The 19877-nt window shown below is 40.3% G+C and overlaps 1 protein-coding gene across 9 annotated transcripts in view; it reads right to left on the reverse strand.

Annotated features, from left to right (window-relative positions):
* Window positions 1-19877, reverse strand: part of IL1RAPL2 (interleukin 1 receptor accessory protein like 2) — a 339644-nt gene that overhangs the window by 138075 nt on the left and 181692 nt on the right. For all 9 annotated transcript variants that reach the window (XM_064426729.1, XM_064426730.1, XM_064426721.1 and 6 more), the window contains 2 exons: window positions 15133-15319; window positions 9369-9522 (listed from right to left, as the gene is read on the reverse strand). In XM_064426729.1, the coding sequence (XP_064282799.1) occupies window positions 9369-9522; window positions 15133-15319 (341 nt within the window). The remainder of the gene's footprint in view (window positions 1-9368; window positions 9523-15132; window positions 15320-19877) is intronic.

Below are 19877 nucleotides of genomic sequence, written 5' to 3' on the forward strand. Positions count from 1 at the left end.
TCCACATCAATAAATTAGACAATACCAAATAATCAATGCTACAAACTGCAAACTGCTGATTTAAGGTGGACGGAAAAAACCACCATGTTCAAGAACATGACAGGGAACTAGGGGGCAACATAGGTCAATAAAAACTAATGCTATTTGCCATTCTAATTACTTTGCATGTTCATGAGCCAGGAAGGCAGGCTGTGGAGCTGTAAGTAAAGCGCCAAGAGTACTGACACTATATATAATTCATAGACTGCAGCATATTGCTACATTTCTCACTGCCCTTAGAACTTGCAGTTTCTCCAGGAGATATGGAGGTAATACTTAATGTTTATCTTCCAAACTCATTTTTTATTAGCCCTGTATTAACAGGTCACTCTGGTGAATGGAAAAGTCATCAATCTGGATCACTTGAGGGACTGAAAACGAAGGAGCTTTTATCCATGTGGATGTATTTTATTGTCACTTCAACAGTGACAGCTCACACAGCAACCACGAATGGGCACAGGCATCCCTCAGACACTGTCCAGATCCTCAGCTTACAGACTCTGGCAAGGTGCTCCTGAAACCAGAAGAGCTGGTCCAACTTATCAGGACCTTGCTGGGTGTCACGTGAAAAAGACAGACCAGGACTGGCACTTCTTCCAGGTGAATGGGCACCTCATTGTACTGATACCATGCTCTGGACTGAATTTTCCTGTTGACTCTTTGTAGACACAGAAGTTGCTGCAGATTTATAACAGGGTTTTTGCAAGGTTGAACAAGAAATCCTCTGAAAAAGGCAGAGAAATTGCTCCATTTCCCAAATAGGGTCAAAAGCAAATCTACACATTTCTCTTGATGGACCATACTGGGCTTTGCCTGAGGTAGTTAGAAAAACTAAAGTCAGTACAGAAATCAGTTGCAATTAAGTCTGCTTTGACCACAGAAACATGCTTAGCTATCTACAGGAGTTAATAGGATGCCAGACATGTAACAAATCAGAATTGAAATTAAAGTTTTAAGATAAATACTTTACTGTATTACAGAAAGCTAATATTTACAAAACAAAGACCTTGGTAAAAATTAATACAAATCACATAAAATATATCAAAAGAAAACTCTAATTGTTGGCACTTCCTATATGTAGCTTTAAATAGATAGTTATTTTGGCAATGGTTTGAGAACCCAGCTGTGAAATTCATTTCCTGGTCTTTAAGTACTGTATTTGTCAGCACTTAACCCATTTCTGCCTTGCTGTCTCTCACAGAAAGGAAGGTTTCCTTTAGAAAATAAAAATACTAGAAGATGCAATGCATCATTTATAAGAAAGTGCAGCAGAGGAAATGCTAAGAACAGTATCTCCTACCACAGATCTTTTAAAGCTTGGGAGTCTCTGTAAAAACTTAATTTGAGTAGGCTTTTTGCTGTCCCTTGCATTTAATGAAAAAGTGATTCCCTGACTGTGTCAAGATATTGCAAAGAGATGAAATCTTGCTATGGAAATGTGTAATTTATATGAGCAAGTAAATATTACTTGAAATATGACGTGTCAATATTAGAAGTGAACAGGAAGGATTTTCTGTTCCCAAACCATCTGCAGTCTCCCTCCCAGAAGTAAAAACTTATGCAGATTTAACTTGTTCATTTTAAGATTTCATCTCCAAATTAACAGTTATCTAATTTTCACAGTTTTAGAACTGCAGTCACAAACAAGCTGCTTTTCTCTTTGTCCACTGTTTTGTAAATATCTTCCCCTGAACAATTGGTTTCTCCAGGTTCTTTTAATTTATTATCTTTTGGACTCAAATACTGGTAAAAGTTCTGTTATGAAAAACATGTTTTCCAGGAGGAAGGAAAGCCTTTCTGCATCTACCACTATAAATGCAGTCCATTAGTCAACGGAATGTACTAACACTATGAACTAAAAAAGAAACTGAAAATATTACCAGTTTTTATCCCCTTTCACTGCTTACATTACATTTGAGGAAAATCTGAAAATGCACACTTTATTTTGAGCTCAGCAGCCCTGGCTGGTTAATCATGGTATCTTTCTTTGTGACACTATTTGGGTAGTGACACCTAAAGCCACCATGGCACACAGGCAGGTGCCAGGAGAGCCACAGTGGGAGCCCCCTTCTCCCTGCATTCTCCCAGGCCAAGCTGCGAGATCCAACCTCATAACAGCCAAGGAAATGGAGTGCAAACATCCATCACTCCTTGCTCCAGGAGCTTTCTGCACTGGGATTTGCTGTCTACATTACAAAGTATGGGAGGGAGTTCTGACTTACGGGTAAAATTGCCTGTTAAGAAAAAAAATGAGTTCTAAAGTAAGAAGTGCCAATATTCCAGTGTTCCCTGCATGTACTCCAGCAGGAGTTGGGCTTTCAGCTGGAAACAGCACATGTCCTGCCAAAGAGGACCTCTGGTTGGAACACTTGCCTGGGATACAAGAGGGGACTGGCATCCCAGGCCATATGTCAGAAGTGACAGGACTGCCAGGCACTGGGAGTGAGCTGCACTTTGCTCATAGCAGGCAAAGAAAGGCCAAAGCTGCCAAGCCAGGAGAGGAGGGAAAGAATAAAAAGTATGTCCCTACAGCTGCTGACAGCTTCAATATCACTTTAGAATTCTGGTGAACACTAAACAGGGGAAATGTTTCTTTAGGAGATGTGGAGCTAAACAGATAGAGCTCTCACGAAGGAGCATCTGCTTCCAGAAAAAGGGAGACAGCTCCAAGTACAGCAAACACTTCCCATGCCCACGAGCAGTGGCGATGCAAGGCAGTGAGGAGCAGCAAGCCCTGAAGGCCAGACCAGCCACCGCCATCCGCACGTCACCATGTTTTACCTTGGAGTGCTTTTCAGGCTGCTTCATCAGGAAAATTCACAGGCTGCTTTAGGCTTTCCTTGAAATGTTTTCTGCTTTATTTGAGACAACAGACTCCCTGACCCATGCTTGAAAATACAAACAAATAAAGGAGAGGGGAGCTAACAGCTCTCATAAGAGCTGCTGGCCAAAATCAACAATAAAACACCATTGCACTTTAAGCAACTCTCAGATCCCAGGGATTAGGTGAGATATTGAGTGCTGACAGGAAACAGAGCCTGCATTTGCGGAAAATTTGGTATTTTACAAGAAATTTGCAAAAACTGCAAAACATCAATTAAAAAAAAATTAACAGAAACATTCAAAACTTCCCATTTCATAAATGCTAAAAAAATTCAGTAATATATATTAGTAGCTATATGTGTTATCAAAATTTGACTTGTTACAGCCACAAGACAAAATGAAATATATAGGCTTACAACAAAGAAGTAATTTGACATAACAAAATCAGAAATATGAAGTGTTGCAATATGACCTTTGCTGTTAAAATTACATAAATCAAAATTAATGTTATTTTCACAGAGTGCTCTAATTGATGTTACTGCCTTATTTGATGATAAAAAGGTGCTAATATTAGCTATTTCATCCCATCTCCAAAGCAAAGGCTCTGGAGCTCAAAAAATAAAGCAACAATGGGAGAATGGGAGCATGTCCAGCCTCCATCAGGATCTGGAGAGGCTCTGCCTTCTCTGCAGAGTGCAGTGCCAGGCAGAGAGGTCAGAGTTAGTTTGGATACCCAAAGCCATGCAAACATGTTAACTGGCTCTGCTGGAAAAGCTCCCTCACAGCCAGCTGAGGAACCCCTGCACACCCGAGCCCAGCCATGTCCAAGCACAGGACCTGTCCCTGCACAAAACCACTGGGGATGTTCAGTTCAGCCTCTGCTCCTCAGCCACCTGCTTTTTTAACCTGAGTCTTATGCTGGCCCTGATTTTATTTACATTTATAAATCATATTCAGAGCTCAGTGACCTTTCAGAGCTAAACTGGGTTTCTGGATAAGTAACTACTCAAGCAACACTGAACCATTTCATAAATTCATTGCACATTACTAAACTGTTTATGTCAAAACACAATGCCGTTGGGAGGGAATCACAATTACATGTTTTCAGATTTTTAAGCAAACACCAACTCTTATATTTGACACCATTAAAGTAAATCCCTTATAACAGTCTCAATTCCAAAGGACTTGGAAGGACTTCCATGTTTCAGCTCAGTTTAAATAAGCTTTTAATTTATCTTAAACACGTTTTGATGTGGTTGTTCTGGAAATTGTCAGCAGCCAAAAATGCTGTCAGTCAACACATCATTTGTATGACTTTGGTGACAATACTTTATTCACCATAAACTGATTAGGCCTAGAGTGCACTGACAGATTACTGTATAAATTTGATTTTGATCAGCACCCAGTAAATGCTGCCAATCTGTCTCTAGCCTCAACTTCTAATAATGTAAAGCAGCATATCCAATTCACAGAGGACTAAAAATGGGCAGAAAAGCAACTACTACCAAAAGGTGGACACACTTTTAGCTCATATCCTCACTTCTTTTGTGGTAGCTTCTCTCTCTATGGCATTAGAGCTGCTGGAAAATCCAACTAATTGTCTGCTCTTCTAAATCCAATTCATCCCCTTGGTTTAACAATAGCAAATGACCACCAATTACTTTTCCTAATAAAGGGGTCCCAAAACCACAAACAAAATCTAGCAACAGCAGCAGGTGTAATTTGAAAAGTGAGAGATGTAATGAGACTTGAAAGAATTTAATTGAAAAACTATGATCAAAGAGTGAATTCGGGCAGAATCATTCAACTCAAGTAGCCATGTGGAATAATTTGTCATTTACGATGGTCAAAACAGATATTGCTGCATAAATGACTTTTAGGAACAGCTAGGCATTTTAGCAGCCTGTGAAGAATATGCCAGAGTAGAGAATGAAGGAAACTTGAAGGACACAGCTCCTGGACAGAGTGGTCCAGTAACTCCTGCATGTCGCTCCAATCCATCACCAGCAGTTTATGAAGTTGGTCAGATGGCCACCTTCTGCTGTCAACTGGAAAATAATTCACCAGTACAAGCTCACAAATCACCTCTTTCCACAGGCAGCAGAAAGAACAAGGCAACTTCTCCCACTAGCACAGCTGTCCCTGAAGAGACACATCCTGCAAACAGCCTCATCTGCCAGGGGCACCTGGGCCACGCCCTGAGAGCAGGTCTTGCTCTCTCCTCAGAGGCATCACCCTTTCCCAAAGCTCCAAGACGTGTCTCCTTGCATTTTCTTCTCAGCCTGTGCCCTTACAGACCAGTGCTCCAAAGCAAAAAGAGGGCTGAAGGAGCAGATAAACACAGCAGGTGTTTTTCACAATAGCACCTTTTCACCCTCAAAGCTATTGAAATACTGCTGTGCATCAAGACAGGGTAAACTTGTTGGTAGGGCTGGGGAAAACAGGAAGATGAAAAAATTGCCTTTCAAAACCAACATTGCATTCTAAGTTTTGGGGTTTTTTTTCTTTTAATCTGGATAGTGTGTAACTGTTTTTTAATAAATGTTGGCATTTACAATTCTCATTGAAATGCTTTTGATTGTTAATATTCCTAAATATCTGTAATTTTAATAAATTCTAATAATGTAAGTTATCTGTAACTTTATATTAGTGCATTCAGTTTTTTTCTAAATGGGTGCACTCTGATTTATTATCTAATTAAAAACTGAGTTTCTGTTACATTTTTACACTTTAGAACCCTAGATCACAGTTTATAATTTAACTTGTTTGTCACTCTAAAGCTACCAAGAAGCAAAGTGAAATGGTATCAATATATTTTTTTTACACAGACTGAAGGGTTACACGTTATTTGCTAAGAGATAACACTGTTGTCATGTTTCTTCAGCAAAAAGGGCTGACAAGACTTGTTTCACATCTGTCTGCATAATATAACAAACCCATGAAGAACTAGTGATGAAAAATATAGTTTGTTGACAATCTATTATTGTTAAATGCACCCAAACACCAAGATTTAGGCACTGCTCATTAGTGCTGTATTGTAGCTCAGGATTTTTTCCCCATAAATACTTTGTGTCAAAATATTTTTCAAATATATTCTAGGCTGCAAGCCTTTGCCTTAGAACCCCAAAGAGCTACAGCCTCTGAAGCCCTTTATCAACTGAATGACACCCAGCTGTTCATTACCCACCACAGCCAGACAATGACACTGCCATCCCTGTGTCCAGCTGCCCCTTCCTGCAAATGCCATCTGACCTGTTTGCTTTCTGCTCTGCTCACCTACCAATACCACTCAGGTCCCTCTGTGTGTCTTCCCCTGGCCAGCCATCACACACTGACAGCTTTCAGTTCCATCTAAGACTGCTTAGAATTCTTTCTTACAAATTATTTCATAGTTGCTCATATCATGACTTAGTCACATAAGAAAGGGTGGAGGAACTCCCCTCCTACCTCCAACTGGCCCACTGAGATCTTCCAGTTGGGTCTGCAAAGGCCAGCAGGCAAGACAGGATCCAAGGAAAGCACACTGGCCTCACAGCTCCCTGCCACAGACACAGCCACTGAAACAACTGTGCTGACACTCTGGCACAGGAAATTAAGGCAACACCTCCTAATAGCTCTAATGACATTCCTGGACTTTGCTGGATAACTAAATAATAAGAGCAGGGTTGTGTCCCTTTGAAAGTCTCTACTTGAAATAAATCCTGAGGCAGCACTGATGTAAACACCAAACAGGCAGACACCCTTCACTCGGCCCACAGCTGCTCTCTGGTCTGCTGTTAACTTGGAGCAGGCTGCCTTCCGGGATCACATCTTCAGCAGAGCTGCTGCATTTGTCTGGAATCTCGTTAACTATTCTGATTATTTTTACCAAGAGCAAGTTAAAATGGTGCATCTGGCTCCTGCACCTTGGAATTTTCCTAAAGCTTTTGATGTGACTTCTGTTATGACAGCACTGCATTTATTCTGATTTCAAGTTTCACTTTTTAGATGCCCGTTCTGCATTTAGCTATGAACAGCAAATATTTCATATTGCTACTTACATAACTACTAGCATCTTCACAAAGGATTAAAAACCTCATGTACCATATTTGATGTGAGTTCAAAGAAGAAAAGAAACTTGTCTTACAATCAAGAGATAAATAACTTCATCCACCTAACTGGTGTATTTTGTACTGTGTATTTCAGCAAATGCCTGAAAAACTACAGGGAATTTAAGCCAGCTTCCCCTCTCTCCATGGCAGTGCATCTCTCCTTGCTCAAGGGAGATATGGAGTTACCCATTTCACTTTCAGAATAACTCTTCAATAACAATTTCAGGTTACCATGGCTTCTAGCAGTGCCCAACAGAGTCTTTCTGTTCAAAATCTTTATGTTACAGGAACTCAGACACTTGCCAATAAATGCCAATTCAGACATGGTAATAAGTACCAGTAATAGAAACAGCATCACAAAGCTCCTTCAGAAGAAAACAGCAGGCAAGATCCTTTTCTTCACATCTGTGCTGCAGGCTAGCAGAGACAATTCTATCCCAGCCTTCAGCAGTATTTGCTAACAGGGATTTTAAAGACCAGCAGGTTCAGAAGTCAGAGCTCTGGTTCTCCCTCTAGCTTCTCCCGGTACAAAATTTTGATGAGAACTCATTTTCAGACAGATGAAAAATGGGGCCCAGTGCAACACCAATTCCATTGCAAGAAAGACCTGGGCATACTGAGATGAGTCCTGAAGGACCACAACATTTATTCACATTTATTCAACCAAGACCCTGAGGATGTCATGTACCTGCTCCCAGCCTGTGATCTGACCTCAGGACCTCCACCCTGGCTTGGACAGCCACACAATACAAGCAATCCTTTGCTGTTTGTTGTACAAGTTTTCTTTGACCGGTCCCCCACAAAGATCTAAACCTACACAGACGTAAAATTCACCAACTGAAACAAAACAAAAACAGGAGAAACAAACTGGCTCATTCAAGCTGTCATTTGCAGCTCTTATACACATTTTCAGGTTTTCATTTACATAAACTTACTAGCCACTTTCACATATCTAGAGAGATTCAACCAGCAAACACACAGCATCAGATATGTCTCCCAAACATTTCCATCTGGAATAGGTGTTTACAAACATATGTGCTTTTATAAACTAAACAAAATTTAATGCAACACGAATTCACACCAAATTAAAAGAGGAAGAATCTTCTCCTTGTCAAGCATTTTGCAAAAAGGAGAACACTTACATATTTCATACTTACATTTTAATAATACAGATAATAAACTTTTTAATAGGAGAAGTAACTGTAATAAATACTATATTTAGTTTAGGACAAATTCCTTAAATTGTGAAGTATAAATACACCACAGTGTTTAAATAATGAAGAGAACACATGACTTCTAGCAAGGTCATGATGAGAGGGAGAGCATAGAATATCCGTCATGAGGAACTGAGTTAAATGCATCTCATTTTCACTTTGTCAAATTTAGTTCACATTCTGGTTGAAGACTAGAATGCTACTTAGGGTAGCAACTACCCACAAAGCAGGTATTATATCTTCATGCATTATATCTTCTTTCATATCTCAGGTCTAGGATCAGGTAGCTCAAATCACTACTTTAGAGCTCTGCCCATGGCCAAAAATGGACAATGAAGTGTCATAAGACATAGGGCACACAAGTAAAAGAACTCACTGAAAACGAGGAATAATGATAAGAATAAAAAATCAGATTCCATTCAAAATAAAGGGAAGACTTCTTTTCAAAAACATATTAGAAACATCATACGGAATAATTCAGTTTGATATAAGAAAGAGGAATTCTACCAGTCACTGCTTTGAGCAGGGCCCTATTTTAATCAGTATGTGGGGAAGATACCTAACCATTTGTTTTTATGGTGTTGTGTGAAAGGCTGAAGAAAACCTCAACTGTTTCCAGGCACTTGCAAAGTTCCACAGACACAGAAGGCAAAAATACTAATTATAGATGTCATACTGTACAATGAGATGAAAAGGGAGCAAGAATATACCAGCAGACAATACTTATTTTAGCTGTTCATTTTTGATACCTGGCAAAAATAGACAGAAAAATACTGTTGTCTGGTAAATACTCCATGGAGTCAGAACCATAGAGTGTATCACCTCCTGACAAGCAGGTTACTTTGTTTTGACAATCCAATATTGCTAACTTCATTCTTAGAATAGGTTGTGCCATACTCTTCACTAAATACAATCCCTAGACTAGAAAAGCTGATCAGCATAAATTAAAGGAAAGCTTAAAAATATGGAGCATTTCCAGATTTTGTACAGAGCAAAAGGTAGAAATGCTCTTCTGTGGAATTTTAGAAGATCTTGATATAGATTTCCCTGAGTCTGGGACAGCTCAGCTACTGGGACTTGCTTTGGACTTATTTCTGTCAAACAGATTCACTGACGATTTCACTGACATGTGAATACCATTTTTTCTTATTTGAAAGCTTTATTTTTTCTTTTCCTATTGGCAAAGAAAAAAGATTCTTACCAGTAACCTTGAATTCAACCGTCCTTCGTATAAGCTTGCCTTCAAACTTTAGTTCACAGGTATAATTTCCTCCATCTTCTTCCTGGACCTCTTGAATTAAGAGAGTATTTCCCTTCTGAATTACAACACTTCTCCACATTTTTGGCTTACATTCCTGCAGGAAAAAATCCGGTGCCAAAATTACTGGGCTTGTACAACATAAGACAGTGCTGCCTGTCAGATTTTCAGATTTTCAGTATTATACATAAGGAAACAACCACCTAGATATATTTTGCAATTAAAGTTCAAATATCATTTCAGAAAGCAGAGAGATCTCAAACTGGAATTAATTTGAAGACTGAAATTTAACAGAAATGTTTTTAAGGTTCAGTTATTCCTACTGTATCACATGGGCTGTGTTTAATACATGGTGCCCTCAAGCAGTGGTTAAGTATTTTCTTTTTCTTCTTAAAAACTGCTAAGACCTCTCCTTTAGGATGGACCATTAGAATACATCTCTATTTGAAGGGAGTAAGGGCAACATCTGTTAAGAGTTAGCCTGAAGGCAAATCTTATACATAGTCCCAGGCCAGAACCATTTACCAATAGAAGAAAACAGGAAGAGCAGCAGTTTTTTGAGAGAATTCAGAAGCCTGGTTTCCTTACAGCCTTATTTCTCATCACTGGCTTCTCCAGCACCTGATGAGCTTTGATTCAGTCTTTTCCCATCACCTGGCACTTTGCAACATCACCCCTCCATGCACCCTGTGATGCAGGACATGGCACTGACAGCCTGCAACTCTCACAGACTTCACCCACACAGTCCTTAGCTGTTGTTTGGCAGATTTAGGTTCATTGCTACAAACTGTGGTTCTACTGGAACCACGTTTGAGTCCTTCTGGATAAGGTATGATACAGTGCATGAAGAGGCTCTCCCTTTCCTTAACATACTGGATCCTTGCAGGCAGATCAGTCACTTTCCATGTGAGCAGCACTCATGATTGAATTATTCTTGGAATGCTCTGAACTAAAAGCACAGTCCAAATCTAGTCATTGTCTCTTGAAAATAACACCTTAAGATTATGTATTTATTGCCTCTAAATACCTTTAACATCAAACCTGTCCTCCCTGCAACAAAACCATATTTTTCAAGTTCTCTAAAGCACTCAGTAGTCCCAGCAGCTCCAGAGGCTCTGGCTAATCCTGTACCCAGGAAACACAATGCAAAATAGGGCCTGAGTACCCTCAATGCCTCTCTACTCTCTCTCTCAAGGTGGCAGCTTGGAATAAATTCTCAGACTGCTGCAGTCTCCCATCAGTTACATCAGGCTCAGCAACTTCAGAGACTGGTGACATGCCCACACCTATGCCCCATTTTCTGCTCGTCTGCAACAGCAGTGTCAGAAACACAGAAAACAAAATAGAACAAAGCTTTCTCTTAAGAAAACAACCAAACAAGAAAATACGTCAACATGCAAATATATTGTACCACAGTAAGAGATCAGCACGACACAAACATAAATTTTTCATGGACTCCATATGCATTCCAAATCCATGTCAGATTCTAAATTCAAGGACCACGACACAGAAATAAAAAGACAGGACTGAGAGCCTCTGGCCTTGCACTTGAAAAGGGAGCACTAAAGAATTCTCCCTGTCCCTAGGAGGCCAAATTCAGTCACAATATAATCAGATTTCAGATTTGGAAGCTGTGCAACACTACTGCAGGTACCAGAGTGATCAGCACATCCCTCTGTTTCCAAAGAACAGTTGTAAGGGAAGCATCATCCTGTCTTGTAAGTGAACTTCAGTTAACACTGGTGATAGAGAATGACCAGAACCCAGATCCCATCTACTGTGCTGAGACTCACTCAGGAGACAAATCTGAGCCAGGAAATGCCATTAAATCCTTTTTGATTTGAGTCTGAAATTTTGGATCTATTGAAAGGTACATCAACGACCTACTCCGTGTAACTAAATCTGAACACTGGGCAAAGAATACGATTCAGTCCTATTCAATCCTAATTTAGCAGGAATACAATTCCTAGAACACACAAAGTAAGCATATTTCAGATATGCACCCTTTAGTGCAGCACTGAAATAACCTGTGTTACCAGTTTTACATTCACTACTTTATTTTTAAAATCATGGGAACAAAGAGATGGAAGATACATTTTTATATGCTTTATATTTTTATATAAAGCATATGAAAGTTTGCAATAAGAAGGATGACACTACAGGAATAGAAGAAAGATTTACTACTACAAAGAGTAATAATTTAGCAAAAACTGTGTTTGTGCAATTGTGGTTTTACAAAGAGGAGTTGTTTTGGTGGAATTGTACCACTAATTTCCTTATTATTTCTTTTTGTATCTTCTTGAAACACTTCCTATTAAAGATTATTTATAAGCCCTTCCTTCCCAAATTTCAGCTAATTATTTTTTATTCTGCTGACTATGCAGGCTTTACAAAAGTATGTTGAAAATGCTTGTTTATATATTTAATACACAAAACTAAAAGCAAAAAAGGGAAGAAGCTGGAAAATGGCTGAGAAACAAAATTCTTACTGGTTTTTATATTCTGAAAACAATCTAGATTTCACTGTTGGAGGTCTGCTAATTTCCCTAAAAGGGTAAGTGCTCAATTGAATGACTCATTTAATGGAATCACAGAATAGTTTAGGTTGCAAGGGACCTTACAGATCATCTCTTTCCAACTCCCCTGCATGAGCAGGGACAGCTTCCAGTAAACCTGGCTGCTACAAGCCCCATCCAGCTGGGGCCATCCAGCTGGGGTTGAACCCTTCTAGAGATGGGGAGTCCACAGCTTCTCTGGGCAACCGGTGCCAGTGGCCCACCACTCTCACAGGAAAAAAATTAGTATCTAATCTAAACCTACCCTCCTTCAGTCCAAGGCCATTCCCTCCTGTCCTTTCACTACATGCCCTTGTGGGAAGACCCTCTCCAATCATCTTCTAAGCCCCCTCCAGGTACTGGAAGGTGCTCTATGTTCCCCCCAAAGGCTTTAACCAATTAATTGTTCTTTTCTGCTTTTGCAGTATCTACCTGCTAGAAGAATCTGCAAGTTTCTTTTTCTAGACTATTTACTTTCCTTAGACATTTTAAATGTTTGAATCACCCAGTAAAAAAGGTGTGCACTATTATGTTTCATTTTGTCTTGAAATCTAAGTGACAGTACCTCAAAAGTCTATTTTTCTGGGTAGTTAACAACTACCTGTCCTTTACCTGACATTTTGATTGTTCTCTTAGCTCTCCTTTCAACCCAGTAGTAGAAAAGACATGATGGAAATGGATTAAGACTCCACACTCAAGATGTAATATACCTTTTCCCTCTGCCAGCTGATTTTTCATGAAACTGCTCTTACTTTTAAATCCCATTCATTCAATCATGCCTTGACACATACATTCACTTAAAACAAAATCCCACACATCTTGTCAAAACAGTTCTACTAGGCATAACTGAGCTGAGCATATAATGGCATTAATTGGGGAAACCTTTAAAAATAAATATTTAACGCAGTGTAATTCTAGCCAGAAGTGAAGTTCATACAGTTAAAACAAATCCTCACAGCAAATGCTATTTTATGTACTGGGTGTGCACGTGGAATTCTATTCAAGCATAATTAAGAGCATGTTTAAATTATAGTTAAGTCCCAGTAAATTGATGCAATTACTAGCTCAGATTCAGTAATCCCTCAACATAGAGAAGCCTTTTGGAAGGCAGAGCAGGTTCTGCAAACAGGGAGCAGGCATCATCACTGTCCTCTCTCATGGTATTTTGTAGGTCACAAGTCCAAACTCCCTGACTACCAGTGAACTGGCAGGTTCTCATGAACACAAGAATTTCTCTTTTCAGCAGAAGGAATAAAGAAGGAAATCTCAAAGACTTCCTCATATTTATTTATCTAGGTCTAGGTAACAAAGATATTTTTCTAAAAGCCAAACGGATAACTCATAATTGTTCATTATAGAGAAGAAGGTGTATGTAGTAGATAATCTCACTCATGTCTCTTTTCCCTATCTAGACAGACTAAAGGTTGTCAACTGCAATTGTCTCACTGTTATCATGCAATGACATAAAGTCTGTTCAGTTTCACCTCAGTGATGATTTGTCAGTCAGCTGCCACACTCCAGCGTGTGTGTGACACCCAGACAACACGGGTGGGATTCTGGAACAGACCCTTCCACTCCCTGTCGTGGTCAGTACAAAGCATCAAAGGTGTGGGGCTGCACATGCATCTTCTTTAGACTCATTTCTGCTCCACGACAGCTGAACATCATTTCTGCCAGACTATTTTTCAGTGTGCTTTTGCAAAAAATTGAGATCTTCAGTGTTCAGTAATACTAAGGCAGAGAGGGCAAGAAGCAGCTTCTCTTCAGTATCCTCTCTGCTCTGAGATTTCAGACTTCATGCGCAGAACAAGGAATTGCAATCAATGATCCCTGTGAGCTCCTTCCAACACAGGATATTCTATGATTAACTCAATACATCTAATTGACATATGAACAGCACTGAAGATATCAACCCATATGCTGAGAGAAAGAGCTTCAACTGTTGAAAGAAAAACTTTGTTCACACTAACAGTGGATTATGGCACACATTTTGTTACTATAAGACATAACATATGAGATTTCTGTAAAAAACCAAATTATGACAACTTTTACAGTTGCTCTTTTCAGCTGCAACCTGCTAAGGAGAAAAAAAGTCTGCTAGTCTGCCCATATTACTTATTTCATGCAAAATAATTATCTTTAAATAATGTTATTAAGGTTGGGAAATCAAGGACTCCAAATTTAGATTTCACCTAGTTTGTATATTTCTGTCTGTATTACCTGAACCAAGCTTATCCCAAACTCCTACAATCCAAACTCTATTTTCCACAGATTCCACTGAACTGTTCCTGCTGCCCAACTATTTCTGGTTCCTTCTGACTCTCAGCTCTTTATTCCTCTCTACTGTTTCTTGCATCATTAGTTGAGGGCATTAGCCCTCAACTAATACCTAAGGGCTTTTCAAATATCAGACTGACCCCAGTCAAGACAACAGGAAAAATTTGCCAGACCTTGCTGTGGTCTCATTATCTGATATTTGCCAGCCAACCCATATTTGACTCATTCTCCTGCTTTCTTGGGGAGCTACAGAAACACATCACCAATACATCTGCTGATGAAAATGGTGTATGATACTTGACAGTCCTTGGAGAAGATGCAGGCAGAGTTACCAGAAAAGTAGTAAAAGTATCTAACTGACCTCAGTTAAAAAGAACTGACTTTATCACAGTTACTCAATGAACTTCAGCAGACTTCTGTGCAGACTCCAGGAGACACTGGTAAAATTTACAAGTCCTGGTGAAATTAGCTAATGGACTCCATAAAAATTAATTGGCAGCACAAGTGGAGCTGGCAGTGCTGGTACACCTTTGGCTCCATTGCAGGTGCCTCTCTGTTTCTACTCCAGCGTTGTGCAGGGAGACACCACACCCAGGTACAAACTGGTACAGAGGCACTGTGGTTTGGGGATGTGGTACTGCTGATAGAGGAGTCCTGGGAGCACTCTCACAGAACATCCTCACTGACACTGATTTCTGTTGGACAATGATTATGCTGGGTAGTTTTACCTGCAAAACTGTCATACTGGGAAAACACTCTCCAGACCAGTCACAAACCACTGATGACTCAGAGAAAGTCAGCTCTAAGCCTCAGATTGAAAACAGTGAAAGTTTTGAACAGTTTCAGCCCAATAGCAATAAGACAGCAATAGTTACCTTGTACCACACCACATCTGGCTCTTGACTGCCTGTTTTGTAATCCTCAATATCAGGACAGGAGATTGTCTTTCTCTTAGTGACTTCTGATTTTTCCAGGTATCTGATCTTGCTGTTGTAGCAAAGCCCAGATTCATTCTCAGCTACCGTCAAGGACATGGACACCTTCATGCAATACGTTGAGTTTCTGCAAGGACAGAAAAATTGTTTCATTTATCCTGCTTTCTTTTCACCACGTTTGTTTCGGCACAGAAAGTTTCTTTGTCAAGCCCTCATTTTCACAAACACTTGAGTGGCACATGCAAATAGTGACAGCCATGCTGTGCGTTTCCTGCACAGAAGAATTACTAGGAAACACGAAGGCTCACTTCTGACTGACTGTGAAGACTATGAAGAACCTTGAAGAAATATTGTTGACAAGTGATCCAACCCAGCACAGCAGCTCTTTCAAGCTTGCATGTCTATGAACACAGGAACCTGTTGGCACCTCAAACGTTGGTCAGGATACACAGTCTCATTTCCTCTGTACCCCCCCCCACACTTATCCTCACCTTTCTTCTCTCCCACCTTCAGGAGATTTCACTCCAGCGTGCAGTGCTATATGTTTGAGAAGAAGGGTTATGTGCAGGATGTTAAATTGCACCACACAGGAAGGATTTCTCCCTGAGAAGGAGCCCCTGTACAAAATTCTGCAGCACATGATACTGACCTGGACCAGCTGCCAGCCTCCCACCAGCTGCACCCTTCACTCCCCTCAATGGGATGGGGAGTAGAAAATAAAGTGAAAAATCTAATGGGTCAAGAAGAAGACAAGCAGACCACTCACCCATTACTGTCACAGAAAAAACAGACTTCACTTGGAAAATAAGTGTTTTTATATATTTTGAAATATTTTCCTGACACTAAAGATGCTGACTGCTCACTCCCACCAACTAAACCCAGGACAGTGTTTTTAATTTAAAAAAAGTTCAAAATGCTCCATGACAAATATTTTCTTACATTTCCTTCTGTCAAGGGAGCCTGTAGTTGGGGAGAAAATAAAAAGGTCTACAGGGACACTTCACCAGAGCTTGAAGCTTCATGCTAAACAAGTGCTGGCAAAACACTACAAATGGGTTCTTGTCAAAGGTGTGACATGAGCAGGCATTGGCAGACAGAGCCATTTGCAAGGCAAATCAGGAGGCAATCTTCAGAAACATCCCATTTTCAGCATCATTAGTGTTATGCATTCAGCAAAACCACAGACTTTGTCCTTCCTTCTCACTTCTCCTCACAATGCCACCTGTACATCTGTAATAAAATTGGTGGATATTTTGTCCATTCCCTCACCTCTGAGTGAAAAGGCTCACTTTGCACACTGACATGATGTGTTTCAGCTGAGAGTATATAATAAAGTCTCATTTTCACAAACTGCACAAAACATATTATTTTACCTGAAAGAAAATTTCTCTGGACTGAAAACAATCCATCATTTGGGATGGGTTTATATAATTTAGGGAAAATAAGTCAACTTTCTCCTAAATTACCTTTTGAAAAGGGTTGCCCTTCTTGTAGGAAGAAAACAAAACATATTTGAGAGTTCTTACAGCACTGAAAATCCACAAAATATGGATACAACCACTCAGTGTAATCAATAGTAATTAATCAGTAATGATTATTTAGCTTTCCTGAATGACTGTAAGTATTACTGAGTGCAAGTGAGGTCACATGTGCTCAGTAATAATGATCCTGGCTAATAAAAAATAATGTCTTTGAATAGTTGTCCATTACTTGGTGTTATTTAATAGTGCTGTATTTTCTCCTAACAATCTTGCATTATTTAGATTGCATTTTGAACATTGCTGGAGGCTACTTCTATTTAAAATGCTTCCTGGAACCACAACCTAAAAATGCAGTATGCTTTTCATTAGTTACAATTAGAATTGAGAAGAATTGAGGAAACTAAGTGCCTGGGGAGTACTATCACTTTTGTTCACACTCCATGACCAAGACAATAAATCTATTCAGGCTCATGATGAAGAAAGCCCTCACTACGCCAAAAGCAATAGACTTGAAAGCTTCATGGATGGTTCTTCACCAGCCACTCACATTACTGCTACTGCTGGTAATCCAGAAAAGACAATTTCTGCAGGAATGTCAGTGACTGAAGCAGGAGTGTTCCTTTAATCTAGTCCGCTCTGGAAAACAGTGATATTTCAAGGCATGTGCAAAAGGAATCAGTAGTTGGATCAGCCCTTCTGTTTTTCTCAGTTTTGAAGGAGAAGTCTGGGAGCTGAACTCTGCTAAGTCGTGAGCCATTCCTCACTGTGCTGGGCAAGCTGTTCCCCAAGGCTGGGCCGTGAGATTTCATCTCAGTTCTCTGAGCAGCTGATGCATCTGTGCTGATTTGTTCTTGGTGTCTTCCCTTCCCTGGGGATTCTGGAGGCATAAAGGGGCTCTCTAAAGTTGACAGCTTGAGGGAGAACTCAGGAGGGGGATCGCAAAGAGGATTGGTACAACTTTGTTTTTACCACATGGCAAGCAAACAGGAACAGGGTGGGCCTGGCCACACCGGGCACTGATGGGAGCCCACCCCAAGAGTTCTCTCAGGAAGGCCATAGAGCTGCTGTGTTGGGAAGGCATCCAGTTCTTTCTTCCCAATTGTTTTCAGGACCCCTGTGTCCACAAGTGCTCTCCTTCATGACCTGCATTTAAATTGTTTATGGTAAGGGTATTTTTCCTTTTTTTTTTTAATTGGTGGAGGTACATAGATAAACTAGCACAAACCCCATGTTTTTGCTTTTCTTCTTTCAGAAGCTAAACAGATGGCCTATGAATTATTAATAGGAGGATCCACTTTTGTTTTCAGTACATGGTCATGGAGCTTGGTGGGGGAGGTCAGTGCTCCCAGCAGTGTCTGGCTGGCAGGAAAGGTTATATGGCCGTTTTTGATGTGCAAAGGCAGATACAAGAAGAACAAAAGATAACAACAGCAAAGCTACAGGTAACCTGGGCTTTGCTGTCAGAAACAGTGGCCAAGAGGAATGAAAAGCAAGCAGCTTGCAGGTGGGTGAAGAAGATGCTGGAGGGCTTCCAGTGGTGATCTTAGTACCGTGTGAGGCCAGGTAAGAAGAGTTGTATCTAAGTAGCAAATGTTGGAGCCCACAAGAAAATGTCAGGCGACATTTTCCATATACACGTAAAGGAAATACAAACCCATGGGTCTGGAAGTGGGTCTTTCAACAATTTGTCTTCTCTGAAATGTTTCCAAACCATTCATTTTCCATAGGAGTTGATTTCTAGTGGGTTCTAATTCTATAAGAAGTAGTTGTGGTCATATGGGGAACAGGAAGAGGGAAGAAAAGAAGGAACCACTCCACAGTGCAAAGAAGAAAAACTGTCTTGAATTTTCACACTGAAACTAAGATCTGTAATTCTCTGTTCCAAGGGAATAGTTACACACTGGGCCTACTCTCTCAACTGGAAATAGGAAGAAGGGCTTAGCTTTGCCAGAGTTCACAAGGCAGTTTCCTTTGTTCTGGTGGCAAGACATCTGTAATCCCCAGGCCACCTGGACCTGGCTCTAAACCACAAACTGAAGCCAGCTTCAAACCAAATAGAAAAGCAGAGGGAGAACCAAGGGAGTCTAACAGGTCTAAAAACAAAAGCAAGTAAAACTGTGTATAGCTTGATTGTGAAGCAAGGACAAAAGGAAAAAAGGAAGGATATAAAGAAATGGATAAGGACATTTGAAACTGGTGTTTCAGTCCCTAAATTATTTTTCATCTTGTTTTGGATTCAAGACAATTAATCAGCCCCAAGGCTGAATTCAAATTAAATATTCACAACTTTTGAAAAAAAAAAAACCTTTTTTTTTTTGCATTTGTGTTTCTGCTAAGTGAGGGTGGTTTGTTAAAAGAGTCAAGTAGAAAATTTTTGTCTCTAATATGCTCAGAATCACCCCCAGCCATCCCCATTTATTGATTTTCTTATAAACAGGAAAGGCGGCAGAAATGTCATTGAATATTTTATACCTACTAGATTGAAAAACCCCACCTAATTTTGAACTGCATATTCATACAAGAGGATTCACACTAGGTTTTTTCCCTTTACAGATTCATTTCTCATTGTACTAGGTTTTTTATTACACTCTAAGTCTTCAGCGGTAGATCCAAAAGCTGGGAAGTGTATTTATCAAAGCAGTGCTCAGGGAACAGCACACCTCAGGCTTAGATCTCTCTCCATGTCCCTGAACGCTCTAGCTGTTTTAATGACATTTTTATTGGCTCACTGACTGCAGGACTGAACAGATCGACTTGTACATTCATCTTAGCTCATTTTGAGTTTGAGCAACAACAGCAATATCTTGGTTTGAAGGACAGGTGTCTGCCAAAGAAGGCAAGAACCTCCCTTGGAACAGAAAATATGACCCCCTTCCCTCCAAATTACTAAAACCTTGGAATTACGTGGCTTTCAGGAGCAGATTCAGGACAGTGTATGCGTGTGTGTGTGTGTGTCAGTGTCAGTGTGTGTGTGTCAGTGTCAGTGTGTCCCTGTGTGTGTGTGTCAGTGTGTCCCTGTGTGTGTGTGTGTCAGTGTGTCCGTGTGTGTGTCAGTGTGTCCCTGTGTGTCCCTGTGTGTCCCTGTGTGTGTCCCTGTGTGTGTGTCCCTGTGTGTGTCCCTGTGTGTGTCCCTGTGTGTCAGTGTGTCCCTGTGTGTCCCTGTGTGTCCCTGTGTGTCCCTGTGTGTCCCTGTGTGTCAGTGTG

Source organism: Passer domesticus, chromosome 7 (genome assembly GCF_036417665.1).
Source record: "Passer domesticus isolate bPasDom1 chromosome 7, bPasDom1.hap1, whole genome shotgun sequence".
NCBI lineage: Eukaryota > Metazoa > Chordata > Aves > Passeriformes > Passeridae > Passer > Passer domesticus.